The sequence below is a fragment of the Maylandia zebra genome, linkage group LG23 (genome assembly GCF_041146795.1).
Source record: "Maylandia zebra isolate NMK-2024a linkage group LG23, Mzebra_GT3a, whole genome shotgun sequence".
Classification (NCBI taxonomy): domain Eukaryota; kingdom Metazoa; phylum Chordata; class Actinopteri; order Cichliformes; family Cichlidae; genus Maylandia; species Maylandia zebra.
The window spans coordinates 35949472-35966849 of record NC_135188.1 but is presented as its reverse complement, the minus strand read 5'-3'; the positions used below and the strand labels follow the sequence as shown (position 1 = coordinate 35966849).

At 39.4% G+C, this 17378-nt stretch overlaps 1 protein-coding gene across 4 annotated transcripts in view; it reads right to left on the bottom strand.

Moving 5' to 3' along the window:
* The window catches only part of LOC101487468 (gamma-aminobutyric acid receptor subunit beta-3), a 94981-nt gene that overhangs the window by 37546 nt on the left and 40057 nt on the right, over positions 1–17378 (bottom strand). For 3 of the 4 annotated variants that reach the window (XM_076880770.1, XM_004552592.3, XM_004552593.3), the window contains 2 exons: positions 15827–15918; positions 15652–15719 (listed from right to left, as the gene is read on the bottom strand). In XM_076880770.1, coding sequence (XP_076736885.1) covers positions 15652–15719; positions 15827–15899 — 141 coding nt within the window. In that variant the 5' untranslated portion in view covers positions 15900–15918. Of the gene's footprint in view, positions 1–15651; positions 15720–15826; positions 15919–16041; positions 16473–17378 lie in introns of those variants that run through there. The other variant, XM_004552594.3, reaches the window with a different exon arrangement.

The window sequence follows — 17378 nt, the reverse complement described above, 5'->3', positions numbered from 1 at the left end:
CACACTAAAGAACAGAACCTTAAAAAAACTATAGTAAATACTCTGTATAATCTGGGCTGTGCCATTTTACACTGAATACCAGGAGACATTTCAAAGCAGCCAAGCCTCTAATTTTAAGCCTTACCAGTCCCCAAATACATCATATAAAACAAATCACCAGTGGTCCAGTTGTTACAAAAGAGCGAACTATACATAGAAGCTAAAACTGCATTTTTCTCCAGTTTTAAACACTTTCACTTTAGCTTGATTTCTTTGGCCTCCAGAAGTTGCCATTTGATGCCGTTACAGCCATTTAGATGATCTACCACTAAAATGCTCCTCCTTTGTTCTCGGAACTGATGGTGGCACGAGGAGGAGGTGACAACAGGGTCTCAGAAATATGATGTCGGTATCTGTGACTACTTTCTCTTATTCCAGAGACGCACACAGCACTGGCAGTTAAATATGCTGTCAGTGCTATGCTGCTATATTTGCATTTAATCCTTTTTCAGTTCTTTAAATGACAGGAAAATAAATTCCTGTCATTTTTTAGGAACTTGTGACATAGAGGGCAATAAGTGTTATCAGTCAAAGTCCCATTAAAGTAGTCTACACAGCCTGATCCCAGCAGGTGGTGGAAATTAAATTTGCTGTATGAATCAGTACCATAGACGGTCCCCCTCCGTCTGCTCCATTACCGCCGTAACTTTAGCCTCCATCACTCCCAGTAAATGACGCCCTATCTCCTCCCCGCCTCCCTGGGAGTAGTATCATGCATGAGGTTTCTATCTCCTGGCGGAGTGTCAGCAGGTGGGCAGCCCAGTGAGCACCTCGTAAGACATGAATGATTCACATCCATCGTGTAGCCTGTGCAAACACGCGGCCAAGGGATCCTCATCAATCTTGCATGGAGACAATCAAAATGAATATCATATGAGGATGACTACAGCTTTGCGTTACCTGCTCTGGAACAATATTTTCTGTTTTTTTTTAAATGTGATTTTTTTTTATTTTGTACTGGGACTACAGATTATGAATTATTGGCATGTCTCACGACACTTCAATTCCCACAATGCCGTGCTTTACCACTGTTGTTTGATTATTCGCGCATGTTTTCCACAGAGATAATGACAGTGACCAGTGGAAATGATTTCCAGCGAGCCTCAATTATTCAATTAGCTCGACTGGATAATCACTCCCAATTCAGGCTGTGTGAGAATTCAGATAAGCAACATTTTGGCTGTGAAATGACCCAGATTCAGCGTAATCTGTCTTTCTTGCTCTCTCTCTCTCTCTCTACAGCACTAGCATCTGAACTTTTATAGCATCTAGGAAATATGCTGTTTGTCACATGTCACTTACAGTCACTTGCATATGCTCCAATTAGCACATCACAGAGTGCACCACAATAGAACAAAAGGAAAAAACAAACATGCTAATAAACTGAAAAAGAGAAGACGGATCATTGTTCCATCTGACACTTATCGAAAGTGTCAGACTTCCCCATTGAAAAATAAATTACTCAAGTTTTCCCCCTGACTTAACTTCCCATTTTGGTGCACGAGAGGAAAAACGTTGGCATGATATGTAATCACTGTGTACTCCATATGAACCCCCGTATGGTAAAGCAATTTGAGTCCATTTGATGTATTTTTTTCGAGCTCCCCTGGGGGACGGCCCTGAGGCACCGTACCACTGCAGTGCGGGGGAATCCCTCAGCGAGTTCCTGTCCCCCTCCTCCTTCAACTGCCATAGAATGGTAAAAATAGCGCTGTCTCTAGCTCAAACACAGGGAGGTGACTGAATTGGACTTTATCCTCTAAATGACAATTTTGCCCTGCAATTTATAGGATAATTTCCTCACTGTCTAATATCATATGATGCATTGCCTCATAACAAAAAAAGAGGGGAAGGACAAAGGGAAGAACGACGGAGAACAAATAATGTACAAACATTTTTCTCCCTTATGAACAGCCATTATGACTCTGCGCCACATAATGTACCTGCGTACAGATTGGTCTAGCAAATTGTTTCTCTTAAATTGATGAACAATTCAATGGAATCTGTTACTTTAGACACTATTTGATCCATTTCTGCCCTTCCCAGCATCGTAATTTAGCTTTTTCCTTTTGTTTTACTAAACAGGGTCCTACAAGTTTGCTGTATGCTTAAATAACAGATGTGGTTAAAGAAGGCAGCACTCAAGGGCAAAACCAGTTATTATCTGCCAGAGATTAGGCATTACATGTTAGGCCTGAATAGACAGGATATAAACATTAGCTTGTTATCTCCTGGTTCAGTCTAAATAATCTATGCATAAAAAGAAAGAAAAAAGGACACATGAAGGAATGATTAAGAAACTTTCTTCTTTTTGTAGCTTAAGAAGCGTCACAGTGCTGCAAATGTGCAAACTTTTACATTTTCTTGTATTTTGCATTTTGTCTGTGTGTGTAGTCACCTGGGCTATATGTAGTAGGACCTGAACCTGTTTTCCACCAGATATCAGCTCGCAGACGATCTCCAGAGCACATCCAGCAAGCTGCAGTCCACGATTTTGCACTTGGACTGTCCAACCACAAGATTCTGAAAAATTAGCTAGTAGATCATTGATGGACACCACAGAGGGCCGTCAATGACTAGAAGGGGAGACACAACACACGACAGGGCCAAGGCTACCCATCTGGCAGTATCTGAACTTTCAAAATTAGAGCACCAGCAGATCTCTAAATAATAAAATGCTACATGCACCACAACCAGGACTGGCATTATTTTTAATATATCAAAACCAAGAATTAAATAAAACTTTATTCTTTATTTTTGTAACACTTTATTTTATTAAAAACATTAATTGGAAGACAATTATGCTAGCACTCATGTATCCGTTAAAGTCTAGTATTTTCCGACCACTATATTGATCAGCCCAACCATAAATCATTAGGCTCCAGTCAAAGGGAACACCTTCTTCTTCACTGACCTCCCGCACATACTATATTTATCCATAAAGCTTCTGATTGACTGTCACATCCCCTTCACTGAGTCCCACAATGGACTTCCACCCTTTAGAATGGCATTTTAGAAATTAGGCTTTATTCATGCCTTCATTAACAAGCTGGAAAAAAAACGAGCTATTAAAAACACAACTTTCCAAGTCATGTAATCGAATCATACAAAACTAAAGAGATAAAATTGTAAATAATTCTGGCTAACAAATAGCAAACTGTGTTAATCAATAGTGAGCTAATAAAAAACAAAGTAGACAACTGATAACTGGATGAGCTCAGACAGCATTAGCATGAGTAGGGCTGGGCTATATCGTACCGTTCACGGTAATACCGGTGTAATGTTGGGCAACGATAAGAAAATGAAATATCGCGATAGAATATGGGTAAAACGCGCAAGCGCAGTGCCTTTGTTTTCATACGCACATGGCGGCGACGCAGAATGAGAAGAGCGAAAGCGGGTCATTGAATGAAACGGATGAACCAGAATTGGTTTGTAAAAATGCTGCAACTTCAGTGGTGTGGAATTGGTTTGGCTTTCATCCGTCAGATACACAACCGTCAGATATTTTTGGTAGAGCATGCTAACAGGCTGTCGTTATTACCGTGTTTTTTGGAAAATACGGCACACTTAAAATCAATCCTTTGATTTTTCTGAAAATCGACAGTGCCCCTTATGATCCCGTGTGCCTTATGTATGAAGTCAGCTTGTGTTTACTGACCTCGAAATGATTTTATGTGGTACATGGCAATCGAAAATTTGTCAAATGTTTCAGTACGACTTTGCTAAGCTACGAAGCCGCACCGCTTGATGGATTATTGGAGCATTACGGCTATCCTAGGCAGGAGCCTCGCGGAGTGATACGTGCTGTGCTTCAACATAATATTACCGTATTGTGTGTGTATAACCTCTTTTTAAGTTTTGTGGATATTATACATGGTTATGCTGAGGATATGTCTGCCAATTTCCACTGGAAATGCCCTTTGGTTAAACTGTCAGCAAGGAATTTGCATTTGCACTGTTAATTTTTTATATAACTTTAATGCACTTAAAAAAGCTGCTTGTTTAAGTGAAAATACATTGATGCAATGCAGCAGCTCTCTATTCTATCATCTCCTGTGATAACTAATGAAAATAGCAGTTTACAATAGCATTGGGCTCAGATAGTAAGCCAAACCGTGCTACTGGCAAACAACTGATCTGCTCAGCCAACCATTACTAGTGGCAAGTGAGTGGAGGTTGATAGTCCATTTTCAATCAAGTGAATTAATAAGACTCTGAAATGAAAATGAAATACTTGCTTCTTGCTATCTGCTTGTCTTCTATTAAAAGTTTAGCATTAGCATGAGGCACTGACAGCTAGCCAAATCATGTAGCTGCCAGACAGCAGCTCAGAGATATTTTCACAACTTAATCATCAACACAACTGCCACTGTTACTAGAGGCGAGTTAGCAGAGGCTTTTAATTTCTTTGGATGAAAGCAAGGTATGCTGGGTTTTACTGGAGCTAGACTGAGGGCAGGAACCTTTATAGGCTATAAAGGTCTTAACATTAAATGATGCTGTTGAATATATTGTTTTGACTAACAGAGCTTAAGACAAGTGTGACTTTTCATCAGTCTGGTTTGTAGTTTTTAATTCAATAAAAAACAAAGTGTAGTGATATCAGCAAAAACTCTATCCTGCCTGCTTTAAATCTTATATAGCCTTTGCTATGTCAATTACAGTGACCATACTTAGGCTTTTGACTGATGACCTTTGCAATAATCAACATCATAAATCCAGCTTATAGTTTACCTGCCCTTTCTCATTTGCTACAACATAATGTCTGGTTGACTGGCAAAGAGAAAGGAAATGAAGCTGGCGCCTGTCAGATTTGAATTCCCCAAGCCCGTGCATTGAAGTGTCTGTCTTAAAGGTGTATGCAAGTCTCAATGTTCTCCGGAAGGGACAGCCACCCCTGAAATCACACATAAGACCAGGAAATGCCCGCTCTGCTTATTCTAAATCTTAGTGATCATCACTTCATCCTACAGTGCGCTCTCTCCCGAGGCCAATTACATTTCATCAGGCAGGAAGCCGGATGCCGGATAAAAGACATGGGGGTATATTAAGCCACACTCGAAGCACAGAGAAAAGATACGCTGTTGCTGCATAGCTAGACCTACATAAGATAATGAGGATGACATAGTTAATGCATTGGCAACATCTGACTCCAAGATGTATTTTATGCAATAAGACAGATGTGCTTGGCACAACAATTAGACCTTAGACCGTTTGTGTGACTTAATTAATGTTAAGCAAACAGGAACTCCACAATTGACAACCAGAGAAACCTGTGAAATGTGAAGGCACTTGTCAAGGCAAACAAATCAAAAAGGCTCGTTGTGTTGCTGTTGCTGTTTAAAAAAAAAAAATGAAAAAAACAAACCGAGCAGGCAGCAGGAACATTTGGAGAAACAGCAATGGAGCTGGAGATCTTTTCACCTCTCCATAATGACAGGGTTTTTTTCTACTTTTCGACACCCACACGCAAGCGTGGGTGTACGGATGACTAGGTTGTTCAGCCTGTTACTGAAACTACATTCACAGTGCAGACTCTGACCATTTGTGCGTGCAGGGACCTGCACCTTCATTGAGCTGTAATTTAATTTCCTGTGATGACTTTCATAAGGTACACGTAATGGGTTTGGATATAAAGACCTTGATAGCTCTTACTGCAACAGAGATTTGCGCCTGTTGGTCCACTGTTGCAAGAGAAGGTCGTGGAAATGAAAAACACTCCCACACATGGCACTCTTATTTGGCAAATAAACTTTCTTAATAACAGTGTTTACGTTATATTTCAACCTCCAAACCTCACATTAATCTGACAGTCCTGCGTATATCTGAAAAGTAAAAAGTCCTCTCTCTGTGACAGCAAACCAAATAAATGACACATTTTCAAGTAAGTCCTTCTTAAGTGTACAACTAGTTTCCTCTGCCTTGGCACACACATAATCTGTTTTGCCTTGCTCTGATCTTGTCCTAGTATGCCTTTCTCATCAGCCGAAGGCCCTCGGCACACCGCAAACAAACCTCAGAGGTAATTAGTGCGCCTTTCTCAGACTCTGCAGCATCTGCTAGTGCAGCAGCTCGCGCCGACTGAGTGGCAGCTACTGGTAGAATCAACCTGCCCCACCAGGTGGATTTCTGGTCCAACCAGATGCCATATTCACATTTCCTGCCTCACAAGTTTGCGGGGTATTTCCCACAGCTACGCCCTCCTCTCCCCGCTTTCCGCACGTCTTTGATCTTTTGCTTTCTCCGCTCTCCTCTTTCCCTCAGCCACTCAATAAATCTTTAGCTCTTCCAGCTCTCCTCTTGCTTTTATTTCTCAGATCTCCTGATGCGCTGATTGCCCGTGTGCTGTGTCCAGTAAGATTCCCAAGGCTAAAAGCCCTGCACAGACCATCTTGGACTCTGGCAGAGGCTGATGAAATATAAAACCCACCCCACATCAAATAGAACCAGTGTTGCGATATGCATAGGAGCCAGGTGAATCACTGAGGTAAACAGCAAACTACAAACAACAAACAGCAGGTTCACTTTCCAAGTGTCCAGCATTATTAAGAGCATTTTTCACACCTATAGTTCGTTTACTCTGGTCCGAATCAGTTGATGACTTTGTAAACTTGTAGCTTTTGCCCATGTTTGTTTTAACACAGCGAAAAATCCAAGTGAACTCAAAGCGAACCAAAACGACTAAAGGATTGTGTACATTACCTGGATTGTGGGGGTCAAATCTTAAGCATTATCCTTTGAATGAAATGGCTTCACCATTATTAGAAGTTAGAGAAGCAAGCTTTCCAAGTTTAAAATATTAAATTTAGAAATCAGAAACAGAAAGAACTCAGAGAATTCACTTGTTCCACATGCTGTCACGTTACAGCCTTTTTCCAAAATTGATTAAATTCGTTTTTCACTCCAAAATTCCACACACAATACCCCATCATTCAACATTGCGATGTCGAATATCTGTAGACTGGTGGTCTTTTCTTGACTTATAGTCATTGTAGAAAAATAGTTTCAAATTCAGTATAAAGTTAAAGTTCAGTAAAGTTAGTTTCTATGACATCAGTTTGAGGTACATCTTCAACGTCAAAGTCTTAGACTTTCTAGAAAGCAAAAGATTATGTTCATGAATAAAACAAAGCAAACATATTTTTTAAAAATTCCCCGATAGAAGGAGAAGAAATAGACTTCCGCAATACGCAATCTCATGCTTTAAAATTCATCACTTACTAAACTGACTTGGATGCTGACATCATGGACAGGGAGGGTTAACTGTGAGAGTCCAATGCATTAAGTTCACCATGCAAGACTAAAATTGCATTTAAATGTAGAGGTTTCTTAAAAAAGGGTTTTGTCAAAATTAAGTCAAATTAAATTAAGTCCTTCTTTGCAATAATCAGATCTGTATTCCTCATGTTCTGAAAGATGGTTTGACCCGACCTCTAATCTACATGGAAACATGTCAACTGCAATCATCCATTGTTCAACCCAGGAAAGGGTTCAACAATGTTTGCTAGGTAGTTGTTGTTTTTTTTAAAGTCACAATTTCCAATTTCTAAACTACAAGTAATTTGTGGACTGTCCCTATTATTCTACTTTGAAACTAAGTATAACCAACAATGTCAAAGAATCCAGATTTAAATGTAGGAGAAAATTATGCAATTGCCAGTATCTAATATGCATATTTTTTCCCTACTTAATTCCATTAAGTTAAAAAAAATAATGATACTCATTGAAATGTTGTGAATTCCCAAGTATTTTTTCACAGTGCTGAAATTATTTCCCCAAACTAAATAGTTGAATAACATTAATGAGTCCGATTATCTCAAGATGTCTATCGCTACGTTCACACTGCAAGTCTTAATGCTCAATTCCAATTTTTTTGTCTGCTTGTTCACACTACAAATAAAATGTTACAGCAAACGCGCTCTAGTGTGAACCCTCAAAGCGGCCCGCGTGCGCAAAAGAAGACGTCACACACAACGCGCTCTGTTTAGACCCAGAGCAAACAATATTGTTTGACTGATGGCCCTTAATATAAAGACTTCGGACTTTACGTTTCCCAATTTTGCTTTAAGTTATTTTGTTATTTACATATGGCCTAATAATTATCCTTATTGCTGTTTAGGAGAGGAGCGGTGCTTCAAAGGATAGTTGCAGATTTCTGTCAGAATCTGCAGATTATACAGTACAAATAAAATGTTCACGTTTCTCCAACGTTGTCTTCCAAACAGTTTCACTGGATGGCCAGGAAGCGTTCACGATGTCTTCTCCGGCGCTGATAATTGGCGTCTGTCTTGTGTCAGTGACGTAAAAGACAGATTTAATGCGACATGACCGTTCACACAGCAGTCGCTTTCTAAAACATCAGATATGTATCGGATTCAGTACCACATACGAAAGTGACCCAGATCGGATTTGAAAATATTGGATTTCTGCTGTTCACACTGTCATACCATGATCGGATATGGGTCGCATAGGGTCAAAACAGTCGGATTTGATGCACTTTCGCCTGCAGTTTGAACGTAGCCTATGTGTCAGTTTCCAGTCCGTTACAAGATCAATTAGTCTTCTCTTTGAACCAGATTTGCACATCCGTCACCCTGTAACATTGATGCCAGTTTTCTGTTAGCTCACACCGTTTGACATCTCCTTCACCTCAAACTATAACTTGTACCTTCCATGACTGACCTGAACCCTTTTTCACCTGATCTCTCTGCCACTATTGCTTTTTGACCTTTGGCCTAAACTTCACCCTTTTCTGAGCGGGGACCTTTAGATGCTTTAGGTTGTCCTAGTTTTCTATAACAGTGCGAAAATTTTGGATCTCTATTTGGATTTTTGACCTGCACTCAAGCTGCAAAAACAGCTTTACTCTCAATCTCTCCAAACCTTAGGCACTTGTCGTGTGTTTGCGTTGTACTGTACAACAGTCTGTTTTTGTGTTTACTTGAGAAAGAACGTCACAAGCCTGAAATCTGGCAGGAATATGTTCAAATCTGTGCTCCTTGTAGAACAAGCTGAGAAGGATCCAAGACTCATTTCAGCGTAGCAAGGAGTGCTTGTCTCAATAAACCCTCAACTTTTAAGACAAATTTTCCCAATTATGCCTGCGGGGCTGTTCCAGTGGGCTGGTGAAGGGGAATTGTTATTGAAATGAATGCAGGATAGAAAATTGTCTTTTTGTTCCACACAACACAGACAGCAACATTTATCTGGGCTGTGCTGTTTAGTGTTGATCAATGGCCTGGACAAAAGCGCTCATTATCTATTTCCCTGCAGAGCACGCGTCCCTGTGCTAAAACCACAGACGGTCCCCGCATTGGATGAATATCATTCACCAAATGTCAAACGCTGAAAGTAATAAACAGCTCCACCAGTAATGTTTTGGCTTCAACACTGGCTAACAGCCACAAACAGCCCATTTAACGAGCGCAGATGCACGGTCCCTTGGGAATGGGTGGCAATGAGACATGGAGCAAATTAATTATCAGTTTAAGTATGATCTCAGCTGTCTGACTCCCTGGCTGTTCAGCTACTCTTCCTCTGCTCTGTGGAGAATAGTTTGCTAGGTTAGCGAGCTAATGTTAGCAACTAAACTGTTAAGAAGGAAAGCTTTTAGCTTTTTCACCTTGTACCCCTGCATGACAGCATTCCTCAGAAACTAAAGGTAAGAAGTCACTCTTCAGGGTAAAATTTTATAACAGCCATTATCATCAAAAGGTGAATTTTTACTATTTTTAGAATACTCTTACAGTTCTATTAAAAAACACAGACTTAATTATTCGACACCAAATCACAGATGATAAGAAACAGCAACAATTTCATCCTAATCATATGAGTGCACATTTTAAGAGTGCTGTATATTGTACGGTAAAGATCCTTCTGCATAATGAAATACCTTGAAAAATACTGGATTTCGCACAGCGTGTTACAGACACTCATGTTTCCCTCAATTCACAACAACAATCATCTCAATGTGTTTCTTATTGTAAGGTAAAGATCCCACAATAATGGAGAGAATAACCCATCAATCACATTAGCAAAAATCCCTGCGCAAACACTTGGAGGCAGTAGTGAAGAAGAACTCCCTTTTAACAGGAAGAAACCTCCAGCAAAAAGGCATTTGGTGATGGGTAATAAAGCTTCAAGCTGCAAAAACAGCCTTACTCTCAATCTCTCCAAACCTTAGGCACTTGTCGTGTGTTTGCGTTGTACTGTACAACAGTCTACAAAAAAAAAGCTTTTTTTTTGTAATTCTAGCTAATCTTACATCTAAATACAGGTTCATAAAGTCAATTTCCTCCCAACTTAAATGCAGCTTTCGTTTACTAGCTGTTTTGTACATAAATAACAACATTTGTTTCATAGTCATAATTTAGCAAACACAGATATTAGTCTTAATGTTACAAAAAAAATCATAAGACAAAAACAAGGAAACATCAGCAGTCACACAGTGTAGATGTCTGTCATTTTATTGTGAAAATCAATGACAAGACCAAAATGTTTTCACATGTGTAGGAACAAATTTGATAGATTTTAGGGTGGTTTTTTGCACATTATGTCTGTGCATGATTCCTGATTTTTAAACTGCTGTCTCCCAACTAATCCAAGTCTTTTGCATCACTGTTTTTTTTTAATTTGGGGTTTTAGAGAATAGCCTTTTTGTATATTTTATATTTTTGTGTAAGCTATCATAGCAAGTAGTTACGATTGGTACAATTTCATGGTCTCAGTTAAAACCTAATAGTGAAAACTAGGTTTGCAACTTTTATAACCCTAGTTATTTTATAATATGTATTGGTTAATCTGTTATTTTTTAATTGTTCTAGCCCTATCCCCTAACCCTGTTTATTAAGAGTTCCTCATTGAGATTAAACGGTGCCCCTGTCGTGAGAGCAGCTAGTCAGGGTTTAAAAAGTCAGGACTGGATTAAGCAAGTAATTAAAAGTAAGTAATTTCAAACGTACTCAGAGTAAACATGAGATTAGAAAAGGTGAAAGAGAAAGGTGGTGGTATTATAAAATATTCAGTGGGAGTGGTCGTATCATGTGAAAATTTAGAAGTAAGTTTAATGTATTTGTAGCATCTCCAGGTCATGGCCTACTTAAATACATAAAAACTGAATATGAAGGTGCACATATTCATCAATATTAAGATTGCATAGTAGGCATATAGTCACAATAAGTCCATATTCTGCATGACCACACTCAGTCAGTAAACAAGCAATTATTGCTTTGGTTTTTTGTTTTGGTTTTTTTATTGTTTTTTTTATGACCTTGTAAAGTATCAGTACCAGAAGAGTCATTCTCCCTTGTTAACACCTATAGCAGCTGATACACTGTATAGTAGAAATGGTGCTATTGAAAAGCACTTTGAGTGCACTGTTAGATTAGAAAAGTGCTATATAATACTCTCAGTGAAAACAAAATACTTCATGCATGCACTCGATGTACAGTTCATTGCTAGCTTTTGATATTTTGGGGTGTGTGTGGTTTGATGATCTTATGCAGATATTTTGAAATAATGAGATGAGAGAGCCAGCCCAACAGACCAGCCTTTGTCACTGAAGCATCAAGCACACTGTACCTACTACTTAGTAATACTTTGTTTAAACACATGCCATGTCCCTCTCTAGCCGTAGTAAGGTAGACGAAAGGCTACAATTAATGTGCGAAGAGATTCTGGTGACACTAAACTGTGTAAGCTGACAAAGCAGAATTCCAGCTAAGTTATAAATAACACAGAAGAAGACTGGCTTCACTACACCAGGCTGTGATTACTAGTCCACCTTCTCTTCCTCTCTGTTTGAAAATCTCTTAAGTGCTCCATTACTACAGGGCGTAGTTCCTCTTGTGCTGACTTTTTTCCACTACCAGTGAACTGGAATAGAACCTGTGGATCTTAGTAGCATCTGCCAAATGCAGCAGTTATATACAGGGATGGGAATCACAGTATGATACTTTTACAACAACAGTGATGTTCTATTGCTTATACAAAGCATATATAGCTCAAGACAATCATCTGCAATCTGTGTAACTGAAGAAGAAAAATCGGGAATTATCGGGTGTCAGTATGTGGGCATTTCATTATTATGCACTTTTAACATGTCAGTTCAATTAATTAGCTCCCTGATTGGCTTTTTCCTGCTGTTTGCCATTATCCCCTGTTTCTTGTTCTTCTGTGAGTTTCTTCTTCATTAATGCAAGTTCGTGACCTTGCATATCAAAAAATGACACAACCAGAAAAATATTCTTTCTTTTAAGTTGAGTTGATGCAATATGAAATGATACTGTATTGCACTGTTTCCCTCCTATCTTGATGTCATTGTGTCAGCTTTGGCCTCCATGCATTCATCCACCATCTGCTCTACTCTGAAAGTCTCTGCCTTCAAACTTTACACACACAGAACTCAATGAGTTGAACCTTGATGGCCTCTAAGAGTTGGACGCTCCACTATGACCATCTGAGTTCCATTTGAAGTCTTTTACAAACCCTAGAAACAACTTGTCACAAACCCAAACCCCATTTCAGAATGGCTATATTGGCAACAACCACTCAATGAGAATAAAACATCTCCAGAATTATTCCCAAGGACATGGAGTAGTGACCTTCCTGGTAAATATGGTTGAAGCCCAAAAGTCATCTGCCTGGTCGAAACTGACATGTGCTGGCAATGTCACTAGACTAGAAGTCAGACCGTCTCTTAAGAAGCAAATAATACAACTCAGATTATTTCAAAGAATGAATTAAATGAAATTATCTTTGTTCTGCTTTTTTTGACACGGTGACAACTAATATTGCCGGTACATGATTATGAACAAATTAGTGTTACTGGAGACTGTTTTAAAAAATAAGCAAATTAATACAATGAAGCTATTTACAGTTTTGTGAATTAACTCAGTAGGATAAGCACAGGATTTAGAAGCAAAAGGTCGCAGGGTTTGAGTTAATCTCAAGTTAGAATGTTTTTTTCATCCTGTTTTGTCTATTGAGAAATTGTTTACATTTCGTTTATTTTTTATTCTAATTAATAAAAAGATATAAAATAAATCTTGAACACAAATGTTCTCAAGACGGACTTCTAGGTCTCGTTGAAGATATACTTCGAACTGACTAGATGTCAAGAAAAAACCATCAGCTGATGCTTATCCAATACTGCAATGTTTGCTGGACTAGGATATTTTTCAAAATATATAAAAACCCAAACACACACTTTTCCGACTTTCCTATCGGAACACATTAACCCTGGAGTTGCTCCCTTGTTCCAACATCTGACTCCCAAGGTAACTAAAATGTGATGTATTTTACTTTGCTTTCAGGGGTTAACTGGAAGACGAATTGTTGTATTTGAACTTCTGGGATCAATAACTCAGAAAAAACCTTATTCAAACACCAACAGCACTTCCTTTCAGTCACGTTAAGCAGACAACAAGCTAGAAGGTTATTTGCATCCAGACACATCATTTTCCAACCTGGACAAATAATGCTGGTAGAAGTTGGCTATGAGTCATATGAATATGGAAGATCTTCAAGATGCAACAACAGAACAAAATTATTCGAGCATTCACACTTCTGAATAATATAGACTGTTTTAAGAACATTATTTTATAATTTTCAGCTGATGCAATGAACATTTAATAGTATTTCTGCTTAAGCCTCTTTTGTTTGACCGTGTTATTACAAATAGCTTAGTTAGCTTTACTCAAAGAGATTTGTACTCTCAGACATTTAACAAAAAAAGAGAAATTACCTCTTGTTGCATAAACTCAAGCAAAAATTAAACATAATCCATAATCCTATGATGTATTTGTTGTACATAGCTTCTAGCAGAAATAGTTCATCTGTGAGATTCTTGCAACATCTGGAAAGAAACACCACTTTTCTTGCCTCAGTCTAGTGGCAGAAAAGTCAATTGTCAAAGTAATCACTGAGTCACTGGTATTGATCAGTACCCGCTCACACTTATACACCCTCCTCTCTCCAGATAAATAGTGACAGTTTTCTAATACTATACAGTGAAATGAAACACTTTCTTGTCCTTCTCAGTAGACTCAATCAAGATCACCATTATGTCATTATGACATCTGTGTTGATGCTGTACATGTACAGCAGTCCCTGCCTGACCTGACTCTGACTGCTGCACTTGTCTGTGTTGTTATAAAGAAAGAAAGCACATGGGCTCAGGAGCCATCAGCTCTAATAAAGATCCTAATGGTTGCACCTGCACATGCGGTGGGCTGTGAAATGCAGCTGAGGAGAGGTGTTGGTCTGGAAACACAATGTCCGCCATTCAGTTCGATGCCGGAGTCCTTAAAATCTGTCGCCGGCAGCCGGGTGACACGGTGCCACTCATTTTGCAGTACAATTTGGGTCAGCGTTGGCTGATATTTTAAGATACAATAGCCTGAAGTGACTTCCCGGCATGTGCACGTGTCAAAAAAAATGGCATCAGCCCATGAATTAGCAAATCCAATCAGAGTTTCGTGATAGCTGTCTGCTCAGAGGGGCCCTCATGGGAGGACACTGCTAACTGTGGCTTCTGTGGTTAACAAGCACAATGAGAAAGGGTTTCTTTTTGCAGATAAAAGAGGGCTTCAATGGAAAAATGTATTTCCTTTACCGTGCCTGGATTGTACAGTATCTGGACTATTGACTGGAAACTCATGGCTGCTGCTTTAATCCATCCTCTAAGTGAGTCAGTGTCTGAGGATGAGGATTGTTGGAAACAGGAGCAGGAAGCTGTATTATGTTGGAGGGTTTTCTTTTTTCACACCCAGGCTTCTGTGTATGTGGGGTGCTGGCAGTGTGTGAGATAAAGCTGTTTTAGTGCTTACAGGAAATCCAACCCATCCATCTGACCATCGCATAATGGACTTGAAGGGGGGGGGCTACAGGAACTAAGGATATTTGATCAAAATGATCATGTGCAGTCCTGTGCCATTATATAGAGTGTATAAAATACTGAATGGTGAAATAAGTTTTTAAGCTCTTAGATTTATGGGTTACACTTAGTACATAGTGCAGCCTGTCTTATGATGCAGGTTCCCCAAACTTACAATGCAATTCTTTATTTACTGTTAAGGTATTTTAGACAAAAGTGCAAACACGTTGTATACTTCTTACAAGAAGTACTTGTGGTATAATTTGGTTTGTCTGTCTGTTAAAACGATCAGTTGTTACTGCATTGTTCTACCATATGAACCAAGAAGCAAAAACATGCATTGAAAATCACACCCTAAATTCAGAAAAAATACATAGAAAAAGTACACGGTTGGGTTTTTTTGTTGTTTTTTTTGTTTTAACAAAAGCATTGAAATAAATACTATAGAGTAAAAGGTACAATATTTGAATCCAAAATATAGTGGACAACAAAGCAGCATAAGAGAAATACTTAAAGTACATTAAAACTGTTAAGTTTTACAGTAAAGTACTTGGTAAAATGCACTATATTACATGCAACACAGCAGTACTCTCGCTCAGCAGCTTTGTTGGGAGGCAGGAACATTTGGGGGGTACAGGTACCACCCCATGACCCCCTTCTGTATATGCCCCTCGCACTGAGGCAGAGGCAGGACTGCTGTGGATTAAGGGTTCATGAAGTGCGACTCCACTCACCATGTTGACTTCTGACACCATGTCTATGCTGGCCACGTCTATGCTCATGCCAACAGCGACAGGGGGCCCTAGAACAGAGTAATTATGTCATGATTACAGACCTCCACCTCTACGTCTGACCACAACACTGTAAATGGCGCCAAAAATAAAGCTGGGGGATAAATGCGGAGCATACCTCCAAAGTCCGGCCTCAGTCGGATGTCGTATCCTTTAAGTAGTTTATCCACCGTCTCCTTCACAAAAGACATGTTGCCCGGTTCATTGACGCTGAAATGACAGCAGAAGCAAAGAAAAGAAAACATCACCTTGACTCCCGCATCAATCAGCCCAGGCAATAACCTTGGCTTCTCAGAAAAGAAAGAAGAAGAAAATAATGAGAAGATCACTGACCTTTTTGCGCAACACACAATCGAACCGATAACCAGTGCGGACAAGACGCGAAATTGACGAAGCTTGTGCAAAGCAAACATCCCCCCTTTTCCTTTTTGTAATTGTAAAGCACGAAGGCAGCAACAGCAGAGAGCTCACCCCCCTGCAATCAACAGCCGAGACGGACACTCTTCAAATCCAGAGTAAATCCATCGATTGCCCCCCCCAAAAAAGCAAGAAAGTAGACTGAGCCGCGGAAAAGTCAGCAGCTCGCTGTGGATGGAGTCAGATGTGAAATATGGGCTGACATCGCCTCCCTGTCATAAATATTGGCTCCGCTTTCCTTTTTGCCGTCTCTGACTGTGCGAGTGGCTCTTACATTCAGGAGCTGAAGCGCATATTGATGAGGAGAGAACATACAGGGGGGCGATGCTGCTGCTGCTGCTGGTGGCGGCGCTGGTGGTGAAGGCACTCGGCTTGTTCAAATTAGAAGCGAAGCCCCAACACTTAAAACACTGTAAAAAAAAAATGCTGAGGTAGAATCTGCAAATTCAAGCTTTTCATCTTATATATTTGGTGAGCTGTTAAACTCTTTTTCTTTTCTTTTTTAGGGAATCGTTTTAAACCAGACTTTTGTTAAAGTCCACTTATTTCTGCTAATAAACCTTGTGTCTATTTTTGGCCCTAGAATTTATCAGCAGGGGCGCATTTGCGGTTTCTTTTTTTGTTTGTATTTTTGTTTGTTTGTTTTTTGAGGACGGTAAAGATATATATTTTTTTAAATTTAACAAATAAACATCAAGTTGCTTGAAAACTGGGGGCCAGGGGGGCAGTTGAGCAAGTTATAATTCAACTTTATGTTTACATGTTAATGTATGCATTCAGCAATAAATAAAGTGGCTGACTTGTAACCATATGGCAGTCGCACTTACTCAGAGTCATTGAGTAATGATAAAAAAAAATTATGGTTGATTCTGCTACAGAATGTGGGGATTCCATTTTGTCATGGCTGTGCCTACTTTAAATGGATCTGCCTTTTTAACAGGTTTCTTCCTGTTAGAAAGGAGTTTTTCTTCTCACTGTCCCCAAGTGCTTGCTCAAAGAGGGGTTTGTCGGGGTTTCTCTCTATTACATAGGGTCTTTACTTTACAATATAAAGGACACTGAGGTGACTTTTGTTGTGATTTGGGCTATTTGAAAGACATTGAACTGAAGTAAAAATACACATGTTGTTTAGTTAAGCTTGTTTCCACTGATTACTTATCTTCACTTCCTCGATTACCTCAGTAATCAGTGGACTTGATTTTTAGAACACTAATTAAGCCGTTGCCCCACCCCTTCTCCCACTCTCAAAAACA